This window comes from Agrilus planipennis, unplaced genomic scaffold, assembly GCF_000699045.2.
Source record: "Agrilus planipennis isolate EAB-ADULT unplaced genomic scaffold, Apla_2.0 scaffold235, whole genome shotgun sequence".
Taxonomy (NCBI): domain Eukaryota; kingdom Metazoa; phylum Arthropoda; class Insecta; order Coleoptera; family Buprestidae; genus Agrilus; species Agrilus planipennis.
In genome coordinates this window covers 420145-441278 of record NW_020438970.1, presented here as the reverse complement: position 1 = coordinate 441278, position 21134 = coordinate 420145, and the positions used below count along the sequence as shown (strand labels likewise).

The following is a 21134-nucleotide window of genomic DNA, read 5'->3' as shown; positions in this document are numbered from 1 at the left end:
CCACAGGCATTCGCGTAACAATTCGAATCGAATAATGCTTCAAAGATATAATAATCAAGTATCAATTTCTATGTTTTCGAATCTAGATTAGCTCCTGACCTACCACTATGATTCATTTTATGAATATGTAGTAGTTTAATGATTTATGACTTGTATGTATTCTTTTGTTTTTTGCTTTCCAATTTATATATATATGTGTTTTGTTACTACATAAATTATATTCTGTTCTCAGAAAGCTGAGTTTTTAGGTTCCGTTAGGGTCTGTTATTGGAGTTAACCATTAACTTTTAAAACTAATTCAAGATGCCCGCAACGTTGTTATTGGAACACGGTGCACGACGTGTTACGTCTGGATCATCGGCTAATAACTATTGGATTTGCGGAGTGCTCTCGTTCTTAGATCTCAACTAAATAATCAAGTTATCGCTTAGTTTTCCACCATAGAAAATCTTCAAGTTTATACAGAATAATTTCGTTACTGAAGTTAGGCAGAACTGAAGCATTAAAATTATAATTACTTATGTCAGTTAAGTAGTAGTATACCACTCCAAGCCCTCTTTGGATTTGAATCAGGCTAAGTGTGCCTTCGGTATCACAATTTTTAATAAAAAGTGAAAGGTCGTCTCGTGAACTCTACGGAATTTGTCAATGTCGGCTAAGCCGTTATATATTGGCGGGGATAATGATATCATCCCCCACGGTATATTTTCCAGAAAGGAAAATTTTCGACAGACGCCTTTCCTTTCATGTCAGAGGTCAAGCGAATGTGTATAATACATAAAATTTAACTTGGAACATCTTTTTCAAACAAGATCAGAGAATTAAAATGTTACCAAATCTATGTAGTTATTAAAATAATATTTGCCATTAAACGTTTGTAAAAATTGTTACAACGGTATCTACAACGTTTCCTTTTTACCCTTTCATTTTTATTAAACCGTTTGTAGTTTCCGTAAAACTCAACTCAACAACCCCTGTGTGTACGCAGTCAACCAGTTAATTATTATTTCAACTTGTAACTGTCGCTCGAGTTTTTGAATTAAAAAAGTGAAAATTCTGTTTGATCCGCTTTACACAAGAATTAACGTCAAACGTCAAAAATTCGAGTACAGTATTCCAACCGTACTACTCCTCTCTGAAGTTCTACCTGGCAAACTCGAAATATTAGTACCTACCTGTAAGTAGTTTTTTATCGTCGAATAAAACATGAATCTAAACGAGATCTACAAAATCGACACTTTCTTTACAAGAGCTGACGAAAGAAAAAACATGATATTTGTGATAAATACTATAACCAAAACATTACAGTACTATACTATAACCAAAACATTACAGTACTTTTAAAATCGGTTTCAATTTTTTTTGCGCAGTTTTAACGTGGAAAGTGTCGTAGAGCAGAGATAAGTTTCCTTGACATTTTCCGATATGCTTTATTGCTTTTTTTTTGTGTTCGTTTATTACCAAGTTCTTATCTTGCTTCAAAACCGATTAGTTTTTGCATAATATGCGCATTACTGAGATAGGGTACATAAACAAGGAATTAAAATGAGGATAACATAAGGATAAGGTAGAAAATTGAGATAGATGTACTTTTAATAAGGTTTCCAGATATTTTAAACCGAAATTCCGATATAAAATCTATCCGTTTCATTCCAGTATTTGGTTTTATTGTATTCTCATTAAAACATGTCTCGCATATTTCGTAGAAAATGACTGCATTTCAATCGTTTCATCGATGAAAGAGCAAAACAGTACTGGCGAATGGATTTTCTATTCTTTCTGACCGCAAACTGGAGCATTACATAATGCCGTTCGTTCCAGTCAAGGGTCTTTATTGAATTTCATCCCCTCGTCATTAGGTCCTTGTTTGGAAGTGCTTGAATGCTAAAGAACATGTGCATGGGGTTGCGTGACTCTGTCAGATTTTCCCTACTTAAACTTTAACAACTTGCGTAGGTATTTAGTACTTTGTATGTATTGATCTGTAACTTATAACAAAAGGAAAAAAATCATGACCTTCTTTTATTGAAAAAGAAAATGGGCGCGAATACCTTTGTATAGGGTTGTTCGGAAAGTCATTTCGTTTTTTCCCGACAGAGGATTTAATTGTATTCTTTTGCACCCAACTTCATATTTAAGCCGTATAATTTTTATATGCTTTGAGAGCTCATATACCAAGGCTTGTGTGTGAAAAATTCCAATTAATTCTACGCAGTAGTTTTTGGTTGGTGCCCTTTTAAATATGGAGAGCGATAAGCAGCATTTTCGACATATCTTACTGTTTTACTACAGAAAGGGTAAAAATGCTGTTCAAGCCAGAAAGAAATTGACTGATGTGTATGGAGAAGGTGTGTTGACAGTGCCGGAACTGGTTCGCTAAATTTCGATCCGGCAATTTTGATGTCGAAGATGCACCACGTTCGGGAAGGCCGGTTGAAGCTGATAAAGACGCGATAAAGGCATTAGTTGATGTGAACCGGCGAATAACAACACGTGAGATCGGATTGAGGTTAAATTTATCAAATTCAACAGTTTATGACCACTTGAAAGGCCTGGGATTATCCTCGAAGCTCGATGTATGGGTTCCCCATGTTCTCACAGAGAAAAATCTGTGTCGCCGCATTCACGTCTGCGATTCGCTTCTCAAACGTCACGAAAATGATCCGTTTTTGAAGCGCATCATCACTGGGGACGAAAAATCGGTTGTATACAACAACGTCAAACGCAAGAGGTCATGGAGCAAAAAAGATGAACCGGCTCAAACCATTTCCAAAGCCGATATTCACCAAAGGAATCGTTTTTTTTGAGCTTTTACCGGATAACACAACAATTAATTCGGAAGTCTACTGTCATCAGCTGGACAAACTGAATGATGCACTTCAACAGAAAAGGTCAGAACTAATCAACAGGAAAAGTGTAGTGTTTCACCAAGACAACGCGAGACCTCGCACAAGTTTGGTCACTCGCCAAAAGCTTTTACAGCTTGAATGGGATACAATGTTACACCCACCATATTCTCCAGACCTGGCACCATCGGATTATTATTTGTTCCGGTCACTCCAAAATTTTTTAGACGGTAAAACCTTCACCTCAAATGAGGAGGTCAAAAACCTCCTCGATCAGTTTTTTGCCAGCAAAGACCAAAAAGTTTATGAGCGTGGAATTATGCTACTACCAGAAAGATGGCAAAAGGTGTTGGACCAGAACGGTCAATATATAATTTAATAAAGTATTTGTTTATTATACGAAAACTGTCTTTTATTTCCACAAAAAAAAACGAAATAACTTTCCGAACAACCCTATATAATTACAATAAATAACATAAAAATTGACATGTTTATTGCTTACCACTTTACTGTATCAGCCACAAAATCGACTATCACCATAAGACCTTAATCTTAAAGCTGGTTGGACAGGCAACTACACTTTTTGCTACTCTGGACTAATCTTCGCATTTCCCTAAAACTGGAACATCCCACATCCTTAAGTATTAGCAAACAGTAATATAATGTACCTCTACTCCTCTTAGCTCCTGTTTCTGCTTCTAATATGCCTCTTACATGCCTGAAAAAGTATCCCATTGTACCCACTTATATCGCCTCGTATTTTTTATTGACTTACACAGTGACCTCTGTTCTCCAATTCTTTGTATGACCTCCTCACTTTTAACCTTGTGTATCCACGGCAAACTCGATTAAATGCCAATTATTTATTGATTGATTGGTTCTCGAAAACTTAATTGCAAGGTATATAAAAAAGAACAGTGACCTAACCTAAGTGTAAAGGTTCGAGTATTAGACGAGGATCTTTATTGTCTTGCTTCCAAAGTACACTTAGAAATCGTTGATGAGCTCGGAGAACCTGTGAAGGAAAATGGAATTTTATATGTCGTATCCCGAAGGGATTCTTAATTAGATACATGTGTAGATTACTACGGTAGCAAAGTTCAAAAGGTCGAAGGTGGTATCGGATCCTGTTTTAAATGCTTCATCGGTATATAGGCATCAGTACATATTTGCATTGAAAGAAAATTTGTTATAACTACCAAAATTAGGATTAAACGATAGTAAAAATTTACAATTAGATAAATATTTAGTGAACTAATAATGAAAATGTGTAATTTTACAAAATATATTAGGGCTTTCCAGAATTAACCGTGAACAAGCGATGTACATCGGACAAACAAATAGAAGTTTAACGAAGAGACTTGATGAACATACGTGCTAGAATAACAATTAATAAAACATTTGAATGCGTTCAATTAACTATGAATAAGTTAAGCAATGTACATCGGACAAACAGACAAACGTTTAAACAAGAGACTTGATGAACATAAATATTAGAGCAGCGATTAATAAACCATTTGAAACATCTGAATGCGTTTTTAATATTCCCTTATATTATCAAGAACTTCTAAAAGTTAAGGGTGTCCCATATTAGGGGTGGTATTATTTCATTTCTACGTATATATTCTTTCTTTTAATAGTTATAAATCAAAAATATTGAGCCTTAAACATGTTTCGGCCATTTCGGGCATTATCAGTCATCCTTTGGGATCGTTACGTATTTCACCTTCCAGTATAAATCCCGGGGAAAGAGGCACCCGGAAAACGGGGTGTTAATCTCTTTTATGGATTTCCGCTTCCTTAAAAAACTATTTTGAATTAATTTTCGCGATCTCAAAGATTTTCTCCCCCAATAAAAGCGAAAAGAGTGGGCCGTTTGGAGGCAGTAAAACTCAGATTTATCGTCGGAAAGGGCTCACAACATTGTTTGAACCATTAATTCTACCAGCCGAACTCTCTTCTCTTGCTTAACACCCAGTGAATTACGATTTTCGAAATTAACACACGCACTTTAATATACGCAGGCCTTAGATAAGCATAATGTCTTTAAATCACTATAACCTCCCATCCACATCAAGATGAAGTTTATTATCAATCTTTATTTTATTTTCGGTTTAACTTTGGAATTAAACCATCGATTAAATTGACGCAAACCTTATGCCTTAGAATAGAATATCTGACAGTGGTTTTTATTCATGAAATTAAATTAAAATTCACGTAATTTATTTAATTTGAAAAGGTGACCGATATTTAATTAAAAAATTCGGTTGTCTGTAAAGTCGGTTTACTGACGATAGTTGAACGTGACAACGTCATAAGAAAATACTGATGGAATGGTTTCATTTTTTAAAAGAAAATTTTAATTTTATTTGTTTGATAGATATTTTGTATGGATATAGAGAAGGAGGTAAATGGAAATGTATTATTGTATAGCAGCTGTCCACGCGGACGCATCGCTCACTCAAGTAGGAGAGAGACAGATGTCGAACGCTGCCGAACGCGGAGGCCGATTGTGCCTCTTTGTCGCTCGTTCCGCGCTCTCGCTTGCACTTCAAGCCTTAAATGGAACGCCTCAGAGCGAGGTAACGCCGCATGAGTCATGTTTTTTCGTTCGTGCAGCCGACTCCATCGAATTATAAGACGTTGTCACGTCAAAAAAAAAGGCGACCCAAGAATCTTTCAAATTGTTTGCTCTTCTTGTATATATCAAGGTGTGATTTTCTTTATACATAGATAAACCACAACAATTGTGTGCGATTTAGAAGATTGATGTTCGCGAGTTGTTACCTTCTGGGATTCTTTAAACGATTACGGTGGCTGAATGATGTTGAGAGACAGCCAGCATAATAATATATCATTTCGAGCAAAAAGGATCGAATGAGGGGTGAGCTTTTCTTAACGCTACCATTCACGTCTCCGTTAGACGGCGTCGGAGTCGGCGTCGGCGTCGCGTCAGTGGCGCGTCGCCTGTATAAAAACCCAAAGTGTAACTGAAAAGCACATTTAACAGCTAATCGCCGCTCGATTCGATATAAAACAGCTGAACGTAACCCTTATTATTCCCAATGAACCACCCCTGAGCGCGAAGAAGATTGAGCTCTTTTCAAAAGGTGGCTTTTGTACGAAAGGAGTGAGCCAAGCTTAATGATCTGAAAGAATTGACTCGGCGTAAATATACGAAAAAGAAACTTACAAAGTCGAGGCTAAAATTGACAGATTTATTGAAAATTCTACTTTAAAGAGAAAAGCTATACAAAGTGCTATTGAAACCGTATACTATATTTAATTTTTTCCATTGAAAACGATAGAAAAAGGAAAGGGTGCCTACATAGGATTTGTAGATTTAGAGAAAGCTTTTGACAATGTTAAATGGGACAAGATGTTAAATACACTTAAAAATGTAGGGATGAGTTACAAAGATAGAAGAGTGATACTTAGTTTGTACAAAGAGCAACGGGCAGTTATAGAGCTGGGGCTGCAACGTAGAGAAGTAAATATTAGAAAGGGAGTCAGACAGGGATGCACACTGTCACAGCTACTTTTTAATCTATACATCGAAGACGCGATCAACATAATTAAAGACAGTACAATTGTAGGGATAGATATACAGGGGATAAAGATTAGTATGCTTAGTATTAGCATCTAGCATGGAGGAATTAGAGAAAGCTTTAGTAAAATGGAAGCGGTACTGACAGTTTAGTACTGTATGAAAATAAAACTAAACTAAAATACTGGTATGCAAGGGAAGAAAAAGTAGGGAAAGAGCGAATATAAAGATAGGAGACGAAAAATTAGAAGAAGTGGCTGATTTTAGATACCTAGGAAGTCAGATAAGTCAGGATGGAAGGAGTAGTAGGGATATAAAGCAGAGGATAGCGCAGGGTCGTGTCGCCTTTAATAAAAAGAAGTCACTTCTATGCTCGCGAACGGTTAATTTAAAAATTCGAAAAAGGTTGTTAAAGGTGTATGTTTGGAGCACGGCGTTGTACGGGTGCGAAACATGGACAGTGGGAGCGGCGGAAAAGAAAAGGTTAGAAGCGTTCGAAATGTGGTGTTATAGGCGGATGATGAAAATAACGTGGATAGAAAAGGTTAGAAATGAAGAGGTATTGGAAAGAATAGGAGAACAGAGGACTCTAATACAATAAAAAATAGGCGAGATAGGTTGGTAGGACACCTTCTCAGGTATGAAGGTCTAGTCAGAGGCATATTAGCGGCAGAAACAGGAGTTAGGAGGGGTAGAGGTAAACCTAGGTTAGATTACTGTTCGCAAATAGTTAAGCATGTGAGATGTTCTAGTTTTAGGGAAATGCGAAGTTTAGCTCAGGATATATAGGAAAGAGTGGAGGTACGTGTCCAGCCAGTCTTAGGACTGACGACCTTATGGTCATGATGACTGAAAAGACTGCCTATATATAACCATTTTAAATATATATATTTCTCCAATTCTAAATGATATTGATTCGTTTTACTACAAAGTAAAAATTACCTCTCCAGTGTTTATGGAGCTAGAAGTTCTGAAAAAGTTTAGAAAGTTTTACCTTGTACTGAAGTTTTTATAGACACAGTTCAAGTCACGATAAGCTGACAGAAAACAACAATCTACTACATTTCGAACACAAAGTCAATACTCCTACAAGCCAATGTGAGACCAATATTTTCATTCGGTTTCCAGTTTCAAACTAATTATTTATTATACATTTACAGATTTAATGTATCAAATAACCATCCAGCTTCATAATTACATTAGCACACATGTGTGCTGCAGCAGCGAGGGGTTTTAATATAATTTAGAGGGAGGATACGGTACGGACTTGTGAATTTGAAATACGTTTCGTGTGACAATAAAATTTTAATGGCTTTGGGATATAAAACCGAAACCGCTAGTTTATTACAACCTTTGCACTTTCTACAGGACTCGACCACTCCGTATCCGCTAATTTCCAGGCTCCAGGATAAAAGATAAGAGAAAGTCCTATTATTACCGCAAGATATAAAACGTCACTATTTCACGTGAAATGACAGCGTCAGTATTAGAAACACAAGGTCCAGACAAAAAGTACGAATTACAATAAGAATTTTTTGTTAATTTAAAAACAAAAGACTGTTGTGGCCCACGGCGTTATTCTGTCTGTTGTCTCGTTTAACCGTTGCCATAGCAAAATAAAAGCGAAACGCCGATGGTTTTCCCCAAGGTAGCACATCGGGCCCTCTACTTTTCGTTCTTCATGTTAAGATGCCGAACAATCACTTGTTTGCATTAACCTTTTAATTAATTAGATACATATTTTTGTAGGTGTGTTAGATATTTACAAAAGTTTTACGGACTATCCCTTCGTTGTCTAGTCAGAGTTTCTCCAACGTGTTTTTACAGTGCAATGTTAATTACGAGCGCGGTAATTAAGCCAAATAATGAAGATAGTGCTTCTAACTTTATGCATACGTGTGCACACACACAATATGAAACACATAAGCTAATTGTATGCGTGTGTTTCGGCACGTGAAAAGCCAAATGAGACTTCTTTGAACTAGCACACTCGAGTATTATTATTTAAACTGTTGTCAGGCAGGACGCTTCAATTTAATTAATTAAAAACAATTTTACGTACGTTATTCAACTGTTAAATTAATTGAAATGTTGCCGTTGTTATAGAAGAATTGGCGTTTGAATCTGTTAAACGTAATTTGGTAGAGTATTTATGATTCAAATCAAAAAATTACACATGGGTTATAATGGTATACTCCTGACGTATAATTCTGTAAGTGATGGTGAATTTGTTTTTAGATAATTATTACAACGCCTGTGCATTAAATCCGTTCGTTATTGTTTGAGGTTAGTCGCGATTTGTTATGTCAGGTAAATTGGTGATCTAAAATAAGGGAAAGCATGCTGCGGTTTAAGAGGGCGTCGTCATTAAGAAAATCAAGTCGAATATTGAATGAGACGACAGGGAAAAAAGTTTGTGTTAGGTCCTTATTAGGAACTGTATGAAAATAAAACTAAACTAAAATACTGGTATGCAAGGGAAGAAAAAGTAGGGAAAGAGCGAATATAAAGATAGGAGACGAAAAATTAGAAGAAGTGGCTGATTTTAGATACCTAGGAAGTCAGATAAGTCAGGATGGAAGGAGTAGTAGGGATATAAAGCAGAGGATAGCGCAGGGTCGTGTCGCCTTTAATAAAAAGAAGTCACTTCTATGCTCGCGAACGGTTAATTTAAAAATTCGAAAAAGGTTGTTAAAGGTGTATGTTTGGAGCACGGCGTTGTACGGGTGCGAAACATGGACAGTGGGAGCGGCGGAAAAGAAAAGGTTAGAAGCGTTCGAAATGTGGTGTTATAGGCGGATGATGAAAATAACGTGGATAGAAAAGGTTAGAAATGAAGACGTGAAACGTATCATCTTGATCAAAAGGGCAATAGAACGAGAGCGATGATGTCTCAAAACGCTGTCATTTACCTTCAAAGGACGAGCCTTTTCCAGTTGAACTAAATGAGTTTTTTGCCCTTCCGGCTGTTTTTCTTGTTCACGTCCCATTCCCAGATCGATTTATCGAAAATATTGTTACTTCTGATAATAGCTTACAATATTTCAAAAAAAAACATTCCAAGAAAACGGAAATTACATTAAACTATGCCTTTCAAAATACTCCTTTTATAGCATATTATATTAAATAAATCAACCACTTTTGATGTCTGAATTGATTAAATTTTCTTTTGTGCACGGAAAATTTAATTCACATATCGCATCTACTTACTTACATACACATTATTATACAACAAAAAAAACACATTTGATCAGACCTGAAAATTCTCTTTTCATTCCATTTTTACCAATTCCATTAATTTGTATGCCACTTACGGATTCCCGAGTAACATCTCTGGAATATTTCCAACCAATTAGTGGTAATGAAATTTTAAATTATTCTTCAACTCCTCGAAATGGAAGAAACCTAAGTTATTCTTTAAACTTTTCTAGGGTAGCTATTATTTACTTAAAATTAATTACTATTTTCAACTCTCGATTCTAAAGAACAATAATTAATTCTAAAGGTATCTACTGTTAGTGGTTGGTAATCCAATTTCTAATAATTAGTACGTAGAGTTGAGACAAGTGACTTTAAACGAAAACAAAACCACTTATTAAAAACAATTGAAAGTCTAAAGCATATACCTAATCATCAATAAACAAAATGTGTTTCATTTGTCAACGACAACGTTCTCTTTTGTTAACAAAAGTAAACATAGTTGTGCGTGCCGCATTTTTCTGAGTTTACGCAGTTATTATGCGATTGTTGTGCGAACATGTTTTCGTACACCGAAGCGTAGGTAATAACGGTTGAAAAAGCATGCAGCCAACAATATAAATCACCAACTGTTGGGTAGTAACCTACTGCAACGACTACATTGAAAATATGAACGTGTTGTTGTTGGCTGGAACATGGATCACCGATTCGAAATTCCACAACTGAAAACATTCTCGGCTGACGGAACACGCCTGGAATTATGAGCGGTTTTAAAATTCACAACATCTACGCAAAACGATCAAAATTTGTTTCAGGTTTTTCACGTAGAATCGCAACGCGGTAGACGCTTTGAAGTGATCCGTGGGAATGGGAAAAAAGGGTGGGAAAATATTCGGCGATTGCTTGCAGATCGAATGCAATCGGTAATTAACAGGGATAAACATCAAACAGTAACTATTTAGGGGTTTATATCGATTCAAACAACCGTTCCCACTTTTTACACAGTCTACAACACCTTTTTACTGACTCCAAATGAAGTTGCAATCTTCTTTTAGAGATTTTAATTTATTTTTGTATTTTTGTTTCCGAGTTTATTTACTAAAACAAAAATAGAAAATTAATTCCTGCTTGATCTCCTGTAATGTTATAAAGAATTCAGTCGAAACGCGAGAATTTTACATCAAGCAAAAGTCATGTATTTCATTTTTAATAAAAAAAGTCGAAGTATTTGACATTTGGAAATAAAGTATTTGTGTAACTTCGCCAGTTTTTCTTTCTTAATCAATAACAATGGAAAACAATGGGGACCAAATAAAAAAAAATTGAAGTCTAAGAAACAACTTACAAGAAACAGAAAAACATTTGAAAGTCAGATGGTCATTTTTTTTTTGGTTGTCTAAAACAATTTAAGACAGAAGAAGATTTTACTAGGAAACAATGTTCCCTTATTAATTTGATATTTCTAATTGTTACAGGTAAACAAATCCAAGACTTCTAAACTATGGCTGTAACATGATGGCGCAATATGGCGCCATTACCGCCTGTCTAATATTTTTGTCGAGCCTGTTGGTCGCTCAGGACAGCAACAATTGTCCCAGTTTTGCCATAAACCCTTCCTGTCCGTGTTACAACTTCGAAGATGGCATATTCCTGGAGTGCCCGGCTGCCACGGCCCACTCGATCCATTCCGTTCTGCAAGTCGTATCTGGACCCATCCAATCGCTCAGCATCTACGACTTGGACAAATCCATCACCAGACTCACGCCCGATTTATTCCCGGACGGGACCGTCATTAGACACTTTCAGATAACACAATCCAACCTGGAAGACCTGCACGACGACTGCTTCCTAACTCTCCGGCCTTTTCTCGAGTCTCTCAGTTTCGTTTCGGGAAAGCTCAGGGAGATTCCTCAGAAGACGTTTTCCGGACTGGTGAAACTGATAGCGTTAAACCTCGAGTCAAATCTGATCAGCGATCTGCCCAGTTACAGTTTCTACGGACTGCACCTGATCAAATTGAATTTAAAGGGAAACCTTATCAAAAAAGTGTCCGAATACGCCTTTGCCGGTTTAGAAGATACCCTTTCCGAACTGGACATGGCCGAAAACAAGCTGAAACAGTTCCCCATGGCCGCATTCAGGAGACTGGAACGATTAAAAATGCTGAGACTGGCATGGAACGAAATCAGTTCTTTTCCGGACGACGGCTATTCAAAACTCGACTCGCTGATGTTCTTAGATATGAGTTCTAACAATTTCGAAAGCTTAAAGGAAGATTGTTTTCGACCGAGTCCGTCCATAAGAACGCTATCGCTTTACTATAACGTCATAGAGAGCGTGCACCACAGTGCTTTCGTGTCCCTCTTGGAACTCGAGACCGTCGATCTGAGTCACAACAAAATTGTCTTCTTAGACAAAAGAACTTTCCAGTCTAATAAGAAATTACGATCGATAGACATCAGTCACAATCATATACATTACATAGGCGGACTGTTCGCCCGATTGCCGGATTTGAAGGAGCTGTTCCTGTCGGAAAATAACATCCTGGAGATTCCGAGGAACGCGTTCACCGACTCGTCCGAATTGTCCGTGATATATCTGCAGCAGAACGCCGTCAGGCACATTGATCCCGTCGCATTCGAAACGCTAGTAAACCTGGCTCAATTACACCTAAGCTCCAACTTCATCCCCTTAATCCCGAGGACACTATTCCATAACAATAGAAACCTTACGTCTTTAAGTCTCGATAGCAACTGGATCGGAGATTTGGAACCGGGCGTTTTTGATAAGGTCATTAATTTACGCGAAATACGGCTTCACAATAATAGAATTAGGAACGTGTACAGGGGCGTTTTTCACCCCTTGCCCGTACTACTCGAATTGCATCTGCAATACAATCAAATAACGTCTATCGATTCGGGATCGTTCCACAGCCTGCTCAGTCTCCAGCACGTGAATCTCCAAGGGAACATGCTGTCCGAATTAGGGGATGTTTTTCTGCGCGAATCTTCTTCCCTGGTCTCCATCCAGCTGGACGCCAACAGAATAGTAAACCTTCACAATGATTCCCTTAGAGGACAGTCGAGCGTCCAGATAATGTGGCTAGGGCATAATAAATTAACAAGGATAGACAGAGCCCTTTTCAGCGATCTGCTGCTCATCCAGAGGGTCTACCTGACCAATAATAGCATCTCTCACATCGAAGAGAAGGCCTTTGAACCCATGCAGTCCCTTAAGTTCCTAGATTTGAGCATTAACAAGCTCAAATCTGTCACCACCAAATCATTTTGCGAGCTTCACGAACTCGAAGAGCTGAACTTGTCAAGTAACAGGATAACGTTTATCGAACGACGGGCGTTTTCTAATTTAAAGAAGCTCCGCATACTGGACTTGTCTCATAACAATCTCGACGTAATCCATTCGGAAATATTCCAGGAACCGTTGCCGATTAGGGTCCTGAACGTCATGAATTGTTCTATAAATAAAGTGGAGAAAGACGCGTTCAAGAAACTGAATAATCTAAACGAGTTGAACTTGGCGCATAACAACTTGACGTCGTCGGAAGGGCTACTCAACTTGGATATTCCCGGACTGCGGGTTCTCAAGGTGTCTCACAATTATTTCCGGGAAGTAACCGAGGACGCGCTAAGTGGATTACCATCCCTCCAGTCCATTTACCTGGATCACTGCGACATTGAAGTGTTGCCGAAGAACACATTCGCCAATAACAAAAATTTATTGACCATAGATCTGACCGGTAACCAATTGAGTGAACTTTTGCACAGCACCTTCTTGACTTTAAACGTCATCAGAGATTTGAAATTATCCAAAAACGCATTTACCGAGCTGCCCTACACGGCGCTTCTTAACATATCCACACTGATAAGCCTTTCATTGTCGTTTAATAAGATGTCGAATTTGGAGTTGTCGCGACTCAACGGCCTGCCGAATCTGAAAGAGTTGGACATCAGCCACAACGAAATTTCTTCACTGTCGGGCTTCGCGGTAGCAAACTTGACTCAGCTGGTGTCCGTGGACTTGAGTTTCAACTCGCTAATGGCCCTTCCCGTCAACTTCTTCCACCGCTCCGTTAATTTAAGAAGGATCGACCTGTCGAACAATAAATTTCGTCAGATTCCCACCGGAAGTTTATCGCAGCAGACGCTACCAAATTTGACGTGGCTGAACCTGACAGGGAACCCGATAACGAAGCTGCACGACACTGCAACATCCCACAAGTATCCGTCGTTGGAAGAGATTCACATAAGCGCCACCAACTTATCGTTACTCACCAGTAAAGATTTCGAATCGTTCCCTATACTTTTGCACGTATTCCTGGATCACAACAGGATCTCGAGGATATCGCCGGGCGCGTTCAGCAACCTACCCCAGCTTCTTACGTTAGACTTGGGGGTGAACGATATCGAACTCCTTCCGCAGGAACGCCTGAAAGGCTTAACTCACTTACGTTTATTGAATCTAACAAGGAACCGACTCAAAGAGCTGGAAGATTTCCCCGCGGACCTGCAGTCATTACAGGTTCTTGATGTATCTTACAACCAAGTGGGCAGGATCAGTAAAACCACCTTCCGCTACTTGGAGAACTTAGCCGAGCTCTACCTTTTCGGGAATTGGATAACTTCCGTATCCGTAGACGCTTTTAAACCTCTCAAGAAACTCAGAACTCTCGACATCAGCAAAAACTATTTGGAGAACATCCCTTTAAACGCATTTAGACCACTCGAAACTCAGATACGTAGTTTAAGGACAGAAGGTAAGGATTACGAAAACAAATCTGATTCTTTATGAGAAACTTGTTAATTAATTGTTGTGTGACGGTTCCGTTTTTAGAGAACCCGATCTCCTGCAGCTGCGAATCGCAAGAGTTCTGGGAATGGTTGCAGGATCATCAGAAGCTGGTGCAAATCGCCACGAGAAAGGACCTCCGCTGTGAGCAGCCTCCGGAGTTGAGAGGACGCATATTTTTGGACTTGATCCCTGAGCAATTTTGCGACAAACCTTTGGTAGTAAAACTGGGCATCCAAGACATTCAACCGTACTCCGTCTTGGTATCTTGGCAAAGCAGGAACCACTCGGGTCTGAATGGGTTTCAAGTGGCCTTCTACGCACTTGATAGCGTCAGTGACGTAAGTAGAATTATCCTCAAACGTTTTATCGTTTTAATTGAATTACTTTACTTACAAAGCAGATTGTTTACATTTGTGGGTTTGAACGACTTAATAACAACAAATGATGCTACTGTATGAGACTAACAAGACCAATTTTCATTTTAATACCATTGACGCTGCGATCATGATCATTAGCCCATACGAAAGGAATTCATTACGGCATAATTGCGCTGTACGACTCACTAACTAACTAAGACATTTAATAAACAAAAAACAAGCGCGACACAATTTCAGTAACTGTAAGACCCTGCCGGTGAGAGAGACGACGAAACAACCCTGAGCCGAATTAAGGAACGGCAGCAAGTAGAAATTCAATCAATGGGGGAACTAAATTGGAGGGCTTCTGTCGTAACTAATGAAGTACATTGCTGATATTTTAATTCCTTAATTAATTGTCTCCGATATTACTCTCTCCCTTTGTTCCCGACGAAAGATTTCTTGTCGAGAAACAGCACCTACGGGAGGAACGCAAAAAAATATTAGTAATCGTTGTCAACGTTTCGCATCGTTCGGGAATGCTTTTAAGGAGATTGGTCGATTTTAATTTTGCAGCCCCGCTGATATTAGAACAAGAAAAAAAAAAAGAAGAGACTGAGACAATTTCCTGGAGTTGCAGTCGACGAAGTAGAATAATGGTGTCGGTTGCAAGAGTTTCGCGTTTGATTATTCGTGGATTTTCGAAAGACGGTTGCAGGAAGTGCTAACAAAGAAATTGAAAAATCGGAATTCAATATGAAATAGCACAGCAGCAGCGGCTCACGTTGAAAGGCAACGAACAACGTGCCGATAGCGCTGCAACATTATGAAGTTTATAAATCACTCTTTAAAGTCGTCGAGATAAACTTATTCCAAGCAACAAAAGTACTTCTCAAATGGAAGGGTAAACACTCCAAGCTTGCGAACCGATTTACAATGAGGCATTACCATATTGAGTTCTTTTATATTCGCTGCTGCAGTAAACCAAAGCTTGGCGACCGCCAGTAAACTGAAACTAAGTCTCCCATTCTGTAGTATTTTCAAATTACACAGGGTGTAACTGAACTGAAATAAGTGCACCAAGTGATAGAGCACCATAAAATATGAAAATTATCTAAATGTTTTTATGTCCGTAAGTTTACCGGTTTCGAAAAAAACGTACTTGAAAGTACAGATAAATTCAATTCCGGCCCTGATAACGAAATACCACCCGCAACGTTGCATTCAATCGTCATCCGTATAACATTTGTTTCTTGTTCATTTGTTCGATTAGATAAAGTGTGACTCAGACAGTTGAATAAACTAATTAAACAATACAACATCAATCATTGTTATAATAATGTGACATGATACTTAATTACTGACTTGAACCATATATCACAGCTGCATTAATCAAGTTCGCGTACCTACAATTGAGATTACACTTTTCATTGGCGATATTTTTTTATTGTTCATGTCACACGAGCGAAAATGTACAATTTGGAAAACGTGTGGAAAGAATATATTTCTTTAACCTCGTCTATCTGAAAATAACATCTGCTTCTTTGAAAGCTGTCCTAAACTAACCGAACTCTCAAAATCCTTTGAACAAAGCGTGTCATCCCTCAAAAGAATTAAATTGTATTTATTGGATTTAACTTAAGGTAGGTATCTACCTACACGAATTTCCTGTACTGGGTCGTATTTTTCAAAAAATGATGCCACCCTTTAAATCTTTAAAAGAATAACGCATCTACGAACATAAAATTCATGAACAAAACAGTCTAAATTATTAAAAGTGACAATAACGATAGATAAATTTCAATTAGATTAGTAATTGAGTCATAATAATTAAAAATATGGTTTCTCCGATCACCCGCAGTTTTTAGTAACCCCCTAACCCCTATAAAACCTGCTAGTCGAATCGATATCTTTAATTATAATTCGGGCTTACTAAAAATTAATTCCAAACGAAAATCACAGTTGTAAAACAAGAAAATGAAGTGCGGGTCAGGTTATGAGAACAGTCTAATGAATTTATTCGCACCCCGACGAAGCCGTCGAGTTAAAAGTTTAAAATTGCAGAAGTTTCAACGGCGATATCTCAACCAAGTGAGTGCATTCGGGTTAGTAAATAGAGCTGCACCGGAAGCAGATAGGTTCATTCTCTCTCTGCAAACAGCACATCCAAATGTCAGCATCTTGGTCAGCCAGTCGCGCTAGAAATTAGCAGCTGAGGGTAGATTATGTTCTGCCCGCGTCAGCCGAATCTTTACATACGTATTACCTTCTCTTATTATTGCCTTTCTTTCTTTTTTTTGACTGTGCAGAATATGGGAAACCCGGGGATAATTACTGGGTTTATCTTCCAACAAATTAGGGGTTAATGAGCACAAGTATAGTCCATTCACTTAGAGAAAGGTACAGCGTGGGCGATGCATATAAAGGTCCCCGTCAGACGTAACCTTCAGGCGCCTTGAATAACTTTTAACGGTTACGTCTATTATGGCAGTCCGCGCACATCGATTTGGCATCGTGTACTTTTCTCTAGATGAACAGACTATACCTGATGTATTTGTAGAACGCAAAATTTACTTGTGCTTTCTGTTTTGTAATTTCTTTTTAGATACGCGGAAAAATCCTAGACAGTTCGTCTCGTTCCACTAGAGTAACCGGGTTGTTCCCGTCATCTCGGTATCTGATTTGCGTAATAGCCCTAGGGAACTGGATAACTAGGAGAAGTGAACTTGCGGCGTCCCACGTAATCACAAACAATTTCGTGAATCATTCTGAACCGTCGGACTTAGAAGTATATAGTGATAGGTTGATGCCCCTGCTGGTGGATTCCCCGACGAGTAAGTGCGAGGAAGTGGGGACTTTGGACACGTTAGAAGGCATTCCCGACGGACTCGGAGGCTTTTCCGAACACGGCACCGACGTACAGTCGATTCTGACCAGGAGATTAGGACTTATAATCGGTTGCTGCATGGGATTTGTAGTGTTCATAGTTCTTGTGTCGGTGTTGGGATATTTGAAGCTGAAGAAACAAAGAAGGGCCATCAAAAGGGACCAACCGAACGTACCGCCGGAATATTTATCGTATCGGCATTTTTCCATACAAAGTGGCGAAGCAGGAGGTCAAGGAGCCCATCCCCGATTTATCGAAAGTATTAACACAACGTCTTTTAATTAAACTTAATTAATAAAAATGCAGTGATACGATCTATAAACATTTACTTATGATACGAAATTTAAAAACAAAAACGAATTTTTTATGACAAAGGAATACAAAAACAACTTTTAATTATAACGTTATTAAGAGTACTTAGATATAAAGTTTTTATTGAAACAAAAATATCGAATCGAAAATACAGATAGTATCTATATTTAATGAAAACACTCATCTAGCAAATCACTTACTTTTATTTATAACGTGAAACAAAATGTAATGTCAACGAATTTCTATTTGCATCAAAACAATGTATCAAAAAAACAAAAAACTGTCGTTAAAAACAAATGATAATGACTTTTGGAGACATTACGTGTTCATTCACTGTTTGTAAGTGTTTACCTTTCACTCAGATTAATTTATCAATAACTAATTAGTGAAGTTATCTATTAATGTCGATGTGTAGAAAATACAGAAAAATCCCTCAAAACTGAAACGATGTTATAGTAACATTTTCTGTTCACACTTCAAAAAAAAAAATAATAAAAAATAAAATAAAAATCAAGACCTTTTTGTGACATTGTAAATAACACTAACAAGTAATTAATAAAAATTGTTTCCAATTATCAATTTGTCACACTCGAAGTAAGTATGATATTTTTTAATGATGTTGATTTTTTGTTATTTAAGAAAAATAAATAAATTATGTAAATTGTTTAAACATTTTCTCTCTTAAAGAAGGAGCAGCCAGAGTATAAAATGTATTACATTTTTAAGGTAAGTTGAATTCAGATTATCTAACTGTAATGGAAAATAAACATTATCTAAAGATAATAATACTTTTAATTAATATTGTGGAGAAGGTGTTGCAAAATTAATTAGCGAGACAGAACAAATACGGAAACATTTGTTAATTATCACAAATGAAAAGTCTTATTCTTAAATCAATATTTGGGCAAGATATTTGTACTTCTACCGATATCAATCTCGTTCAAGACAGACTATTAACAAAATAAATAATCAGAGAATAGAATTCACTTAAGGTTTCCAATCCAATAAATATTAAATCACTTATTTGCTTGACAAACTCAATTCCTGGCGAGCTATTTGTTATTATCCTAGTACTAGAGCAAATGTTGCCTTAAAAAAGAAAAAATAATTCGTTGTGAACAATTTATTTTGGTTAAACCACTACCGTTTTACATTAATTTCGTTTTTGTCCTCATGAGAGAAAACCACCTCAATCTTTATTCTCTTCTAACACATCTCCAAGACTAATGTTTTCTTAATGCTAGCAAAAACTGATTCAGATTGTTCAATGTAACATCCTTAAACGTTGGAAAAAGGGGCGCAGCCTAAGAGGGTTAATTATATTGGTCCAAATCTGCAAGACTGGCTTCCCCCGAGGACATTATTTGCCTCGGTTGATACGCGAGCTTCACTTAGGGTTGATTTTACGCCGATGGAAACCACTAAACACTATACACTTATTCGAAAATGTTGTCCCCACATTTTAACACCCTGTATGGCATAAATAAAGAAAAATGATCACTTTAAGAAATAAAGCCCATTTGGGGTTGCTGTCGTTTACACTTCACAAGGAGGAATTTTTTCCACAATGTATGGTCAATTGGGGAATCCCCTGCGTCAAATAAAAGTCAAGGCGGCGTACCGCGGGGCAGCCTTTGAATTACGGCTGACCGTTAAACGCAATATCCATACTTCCGAATAATACGAATTGTTCTCCCCGAACAACCCTTCTCTTTGTCCGAATTATTGACCAATTCGAGGGAAGCTAAACGTGAAAACTCGTCAAATAGCTTTCCATTGATAATAACGAACAAAGGGATGTCACGGTCCGGAATTACAAAAAACCATACCCACAGTTTTATGTCATTATAAATAATTCAACTGGTAAACAGAGCACTTACCAGTAACAATGAAGAAACAAGCGAGCACTTACCTGAAAACAAAAGAAAGAAAAATTAGAATTATAAATACAGTAGCAACGTATAAACAAAAGCTGTCTCAAAAACAATTATTCGATTTTGAATTGTTTCAGAAGCAGCAAATTGATTTTCGACTGTTTCGAATTTATTTTCAACTGTTTTAAAAATAATAAATTGATTTCTGTTATAAAAATGTTTCTGATTTTTCCTAAGATTGTACTATAACAAGGGAATTAGAACGAAATTTATTTTATTATTGAGCATGACGAAGTAGAACTAAATGCATTCAGTCATTGAAGCGTTCGATTCGGCGTCCAATTCCTTTATTTCTTTTACAGGCGATAAAACGTTCGAGTTTTACGAGGCAGAAAAAAAAATCTAGTTTATTGCCCAAGTTCTAGTCGCTCTCCTTTTTTCCGAGATAAAAGAAAAAGGGCGCAAACTTTGTATTTAGTTTCTACCGGGAATCAACTTTAGATACGAATGGCTAGTTTTTAGAAACGGGAATAATTAACCAGTTCGTCTGTTTTTGCACTAAAAATTTCACGGAATGACGACAAAACTTTGTCCATGAATACGAGATGAGATCGGCCAAGTAAAACATTTCGTTTTCAGATATATCGATATCACGATTAACTAATTGTTAAATAAAAGAAATGGTGTCAAAATAAGTGTTTATTATGGGATTAAGTATAATATTCAACAAGGATATCACTTTAATGTCATCAATAAGTCGTTCATAATAATATCAATAATTATTAAAAAATTATTGAGAATTTTGGTGGGTGCGCCGGGGCAATTTAAAATAAAAGCTTTAATTTAGCTATAATTCTAGTTTCGATGAGATAGATTGATGAATTATCATCTTCCAATTATATTAGCATTATGTAGATGTAGTTAGGAATGCTAATTTATACGTTTCTGTTCACAATAAATTAAACCACAATTTTTAATGTAATACGTAGACAACCAAAATGCAGCAAACTCTAGAACTGTACGAAAAGAAGACTAGAAAACGATTTCACTCATAGAAATAACTTTTGAACGTGAAATTTAATACTAATATGGAACAAATCACATATTATTACGTAGAAATATTTAATTGATTAATAATATATTTAAAAATGTCTTGTAAAATTTGGATCAAAACTATTGTAGGTATTGAAATTTAATACTAATCTCGAACAAAACACAGAATATTACGTAAAAATATTTCATTGATTGATAATATATTTAAAGATGTGTTGTAAAATTTGGATCAAAACTATTCTAGGTATTGAA

The 21134-nt window shown here is 37.1% G+C and overlaps 1 protein-coding gene across 4 annotated transcripts in view; it reads left to right on the top strand.

The window, feature by feature from the left end:
* Positions 1–18531, top strand: part of LOC108741679 (protein artichoke) — a 50887-nt gene extending 32356 nt beyond the window's left edge. For 3 of the 4 annotated variants that reach the window (XM_018476555.1, XM_018476554.1, XM_018476558.1), the window contains 3 exons: positions 11067–14365; positions 14443–14738; positions 17362–18531. In XM_018476555.1, the coding sequence (XP_018332057.1) occupies positions 11104–14365; positions 14443–14738; positions 17362–17928 (4125 nt within the window). In that variant the 5' untranslated portion in view covers positions 11067–11103 and the 3' untranslated portion in view covers positions 17929–18531. Of the gene's footprint in view, positions 1–8513; positions 8606–11066; positions 14366–14442; positions 14739–17361 lie in introns of those variants that run through there. The other variant, XM_018476557.1, reaches the window with a different exon arrangement.
* Positions 18532–21134: the final 2603 nt, after the last annotated feature.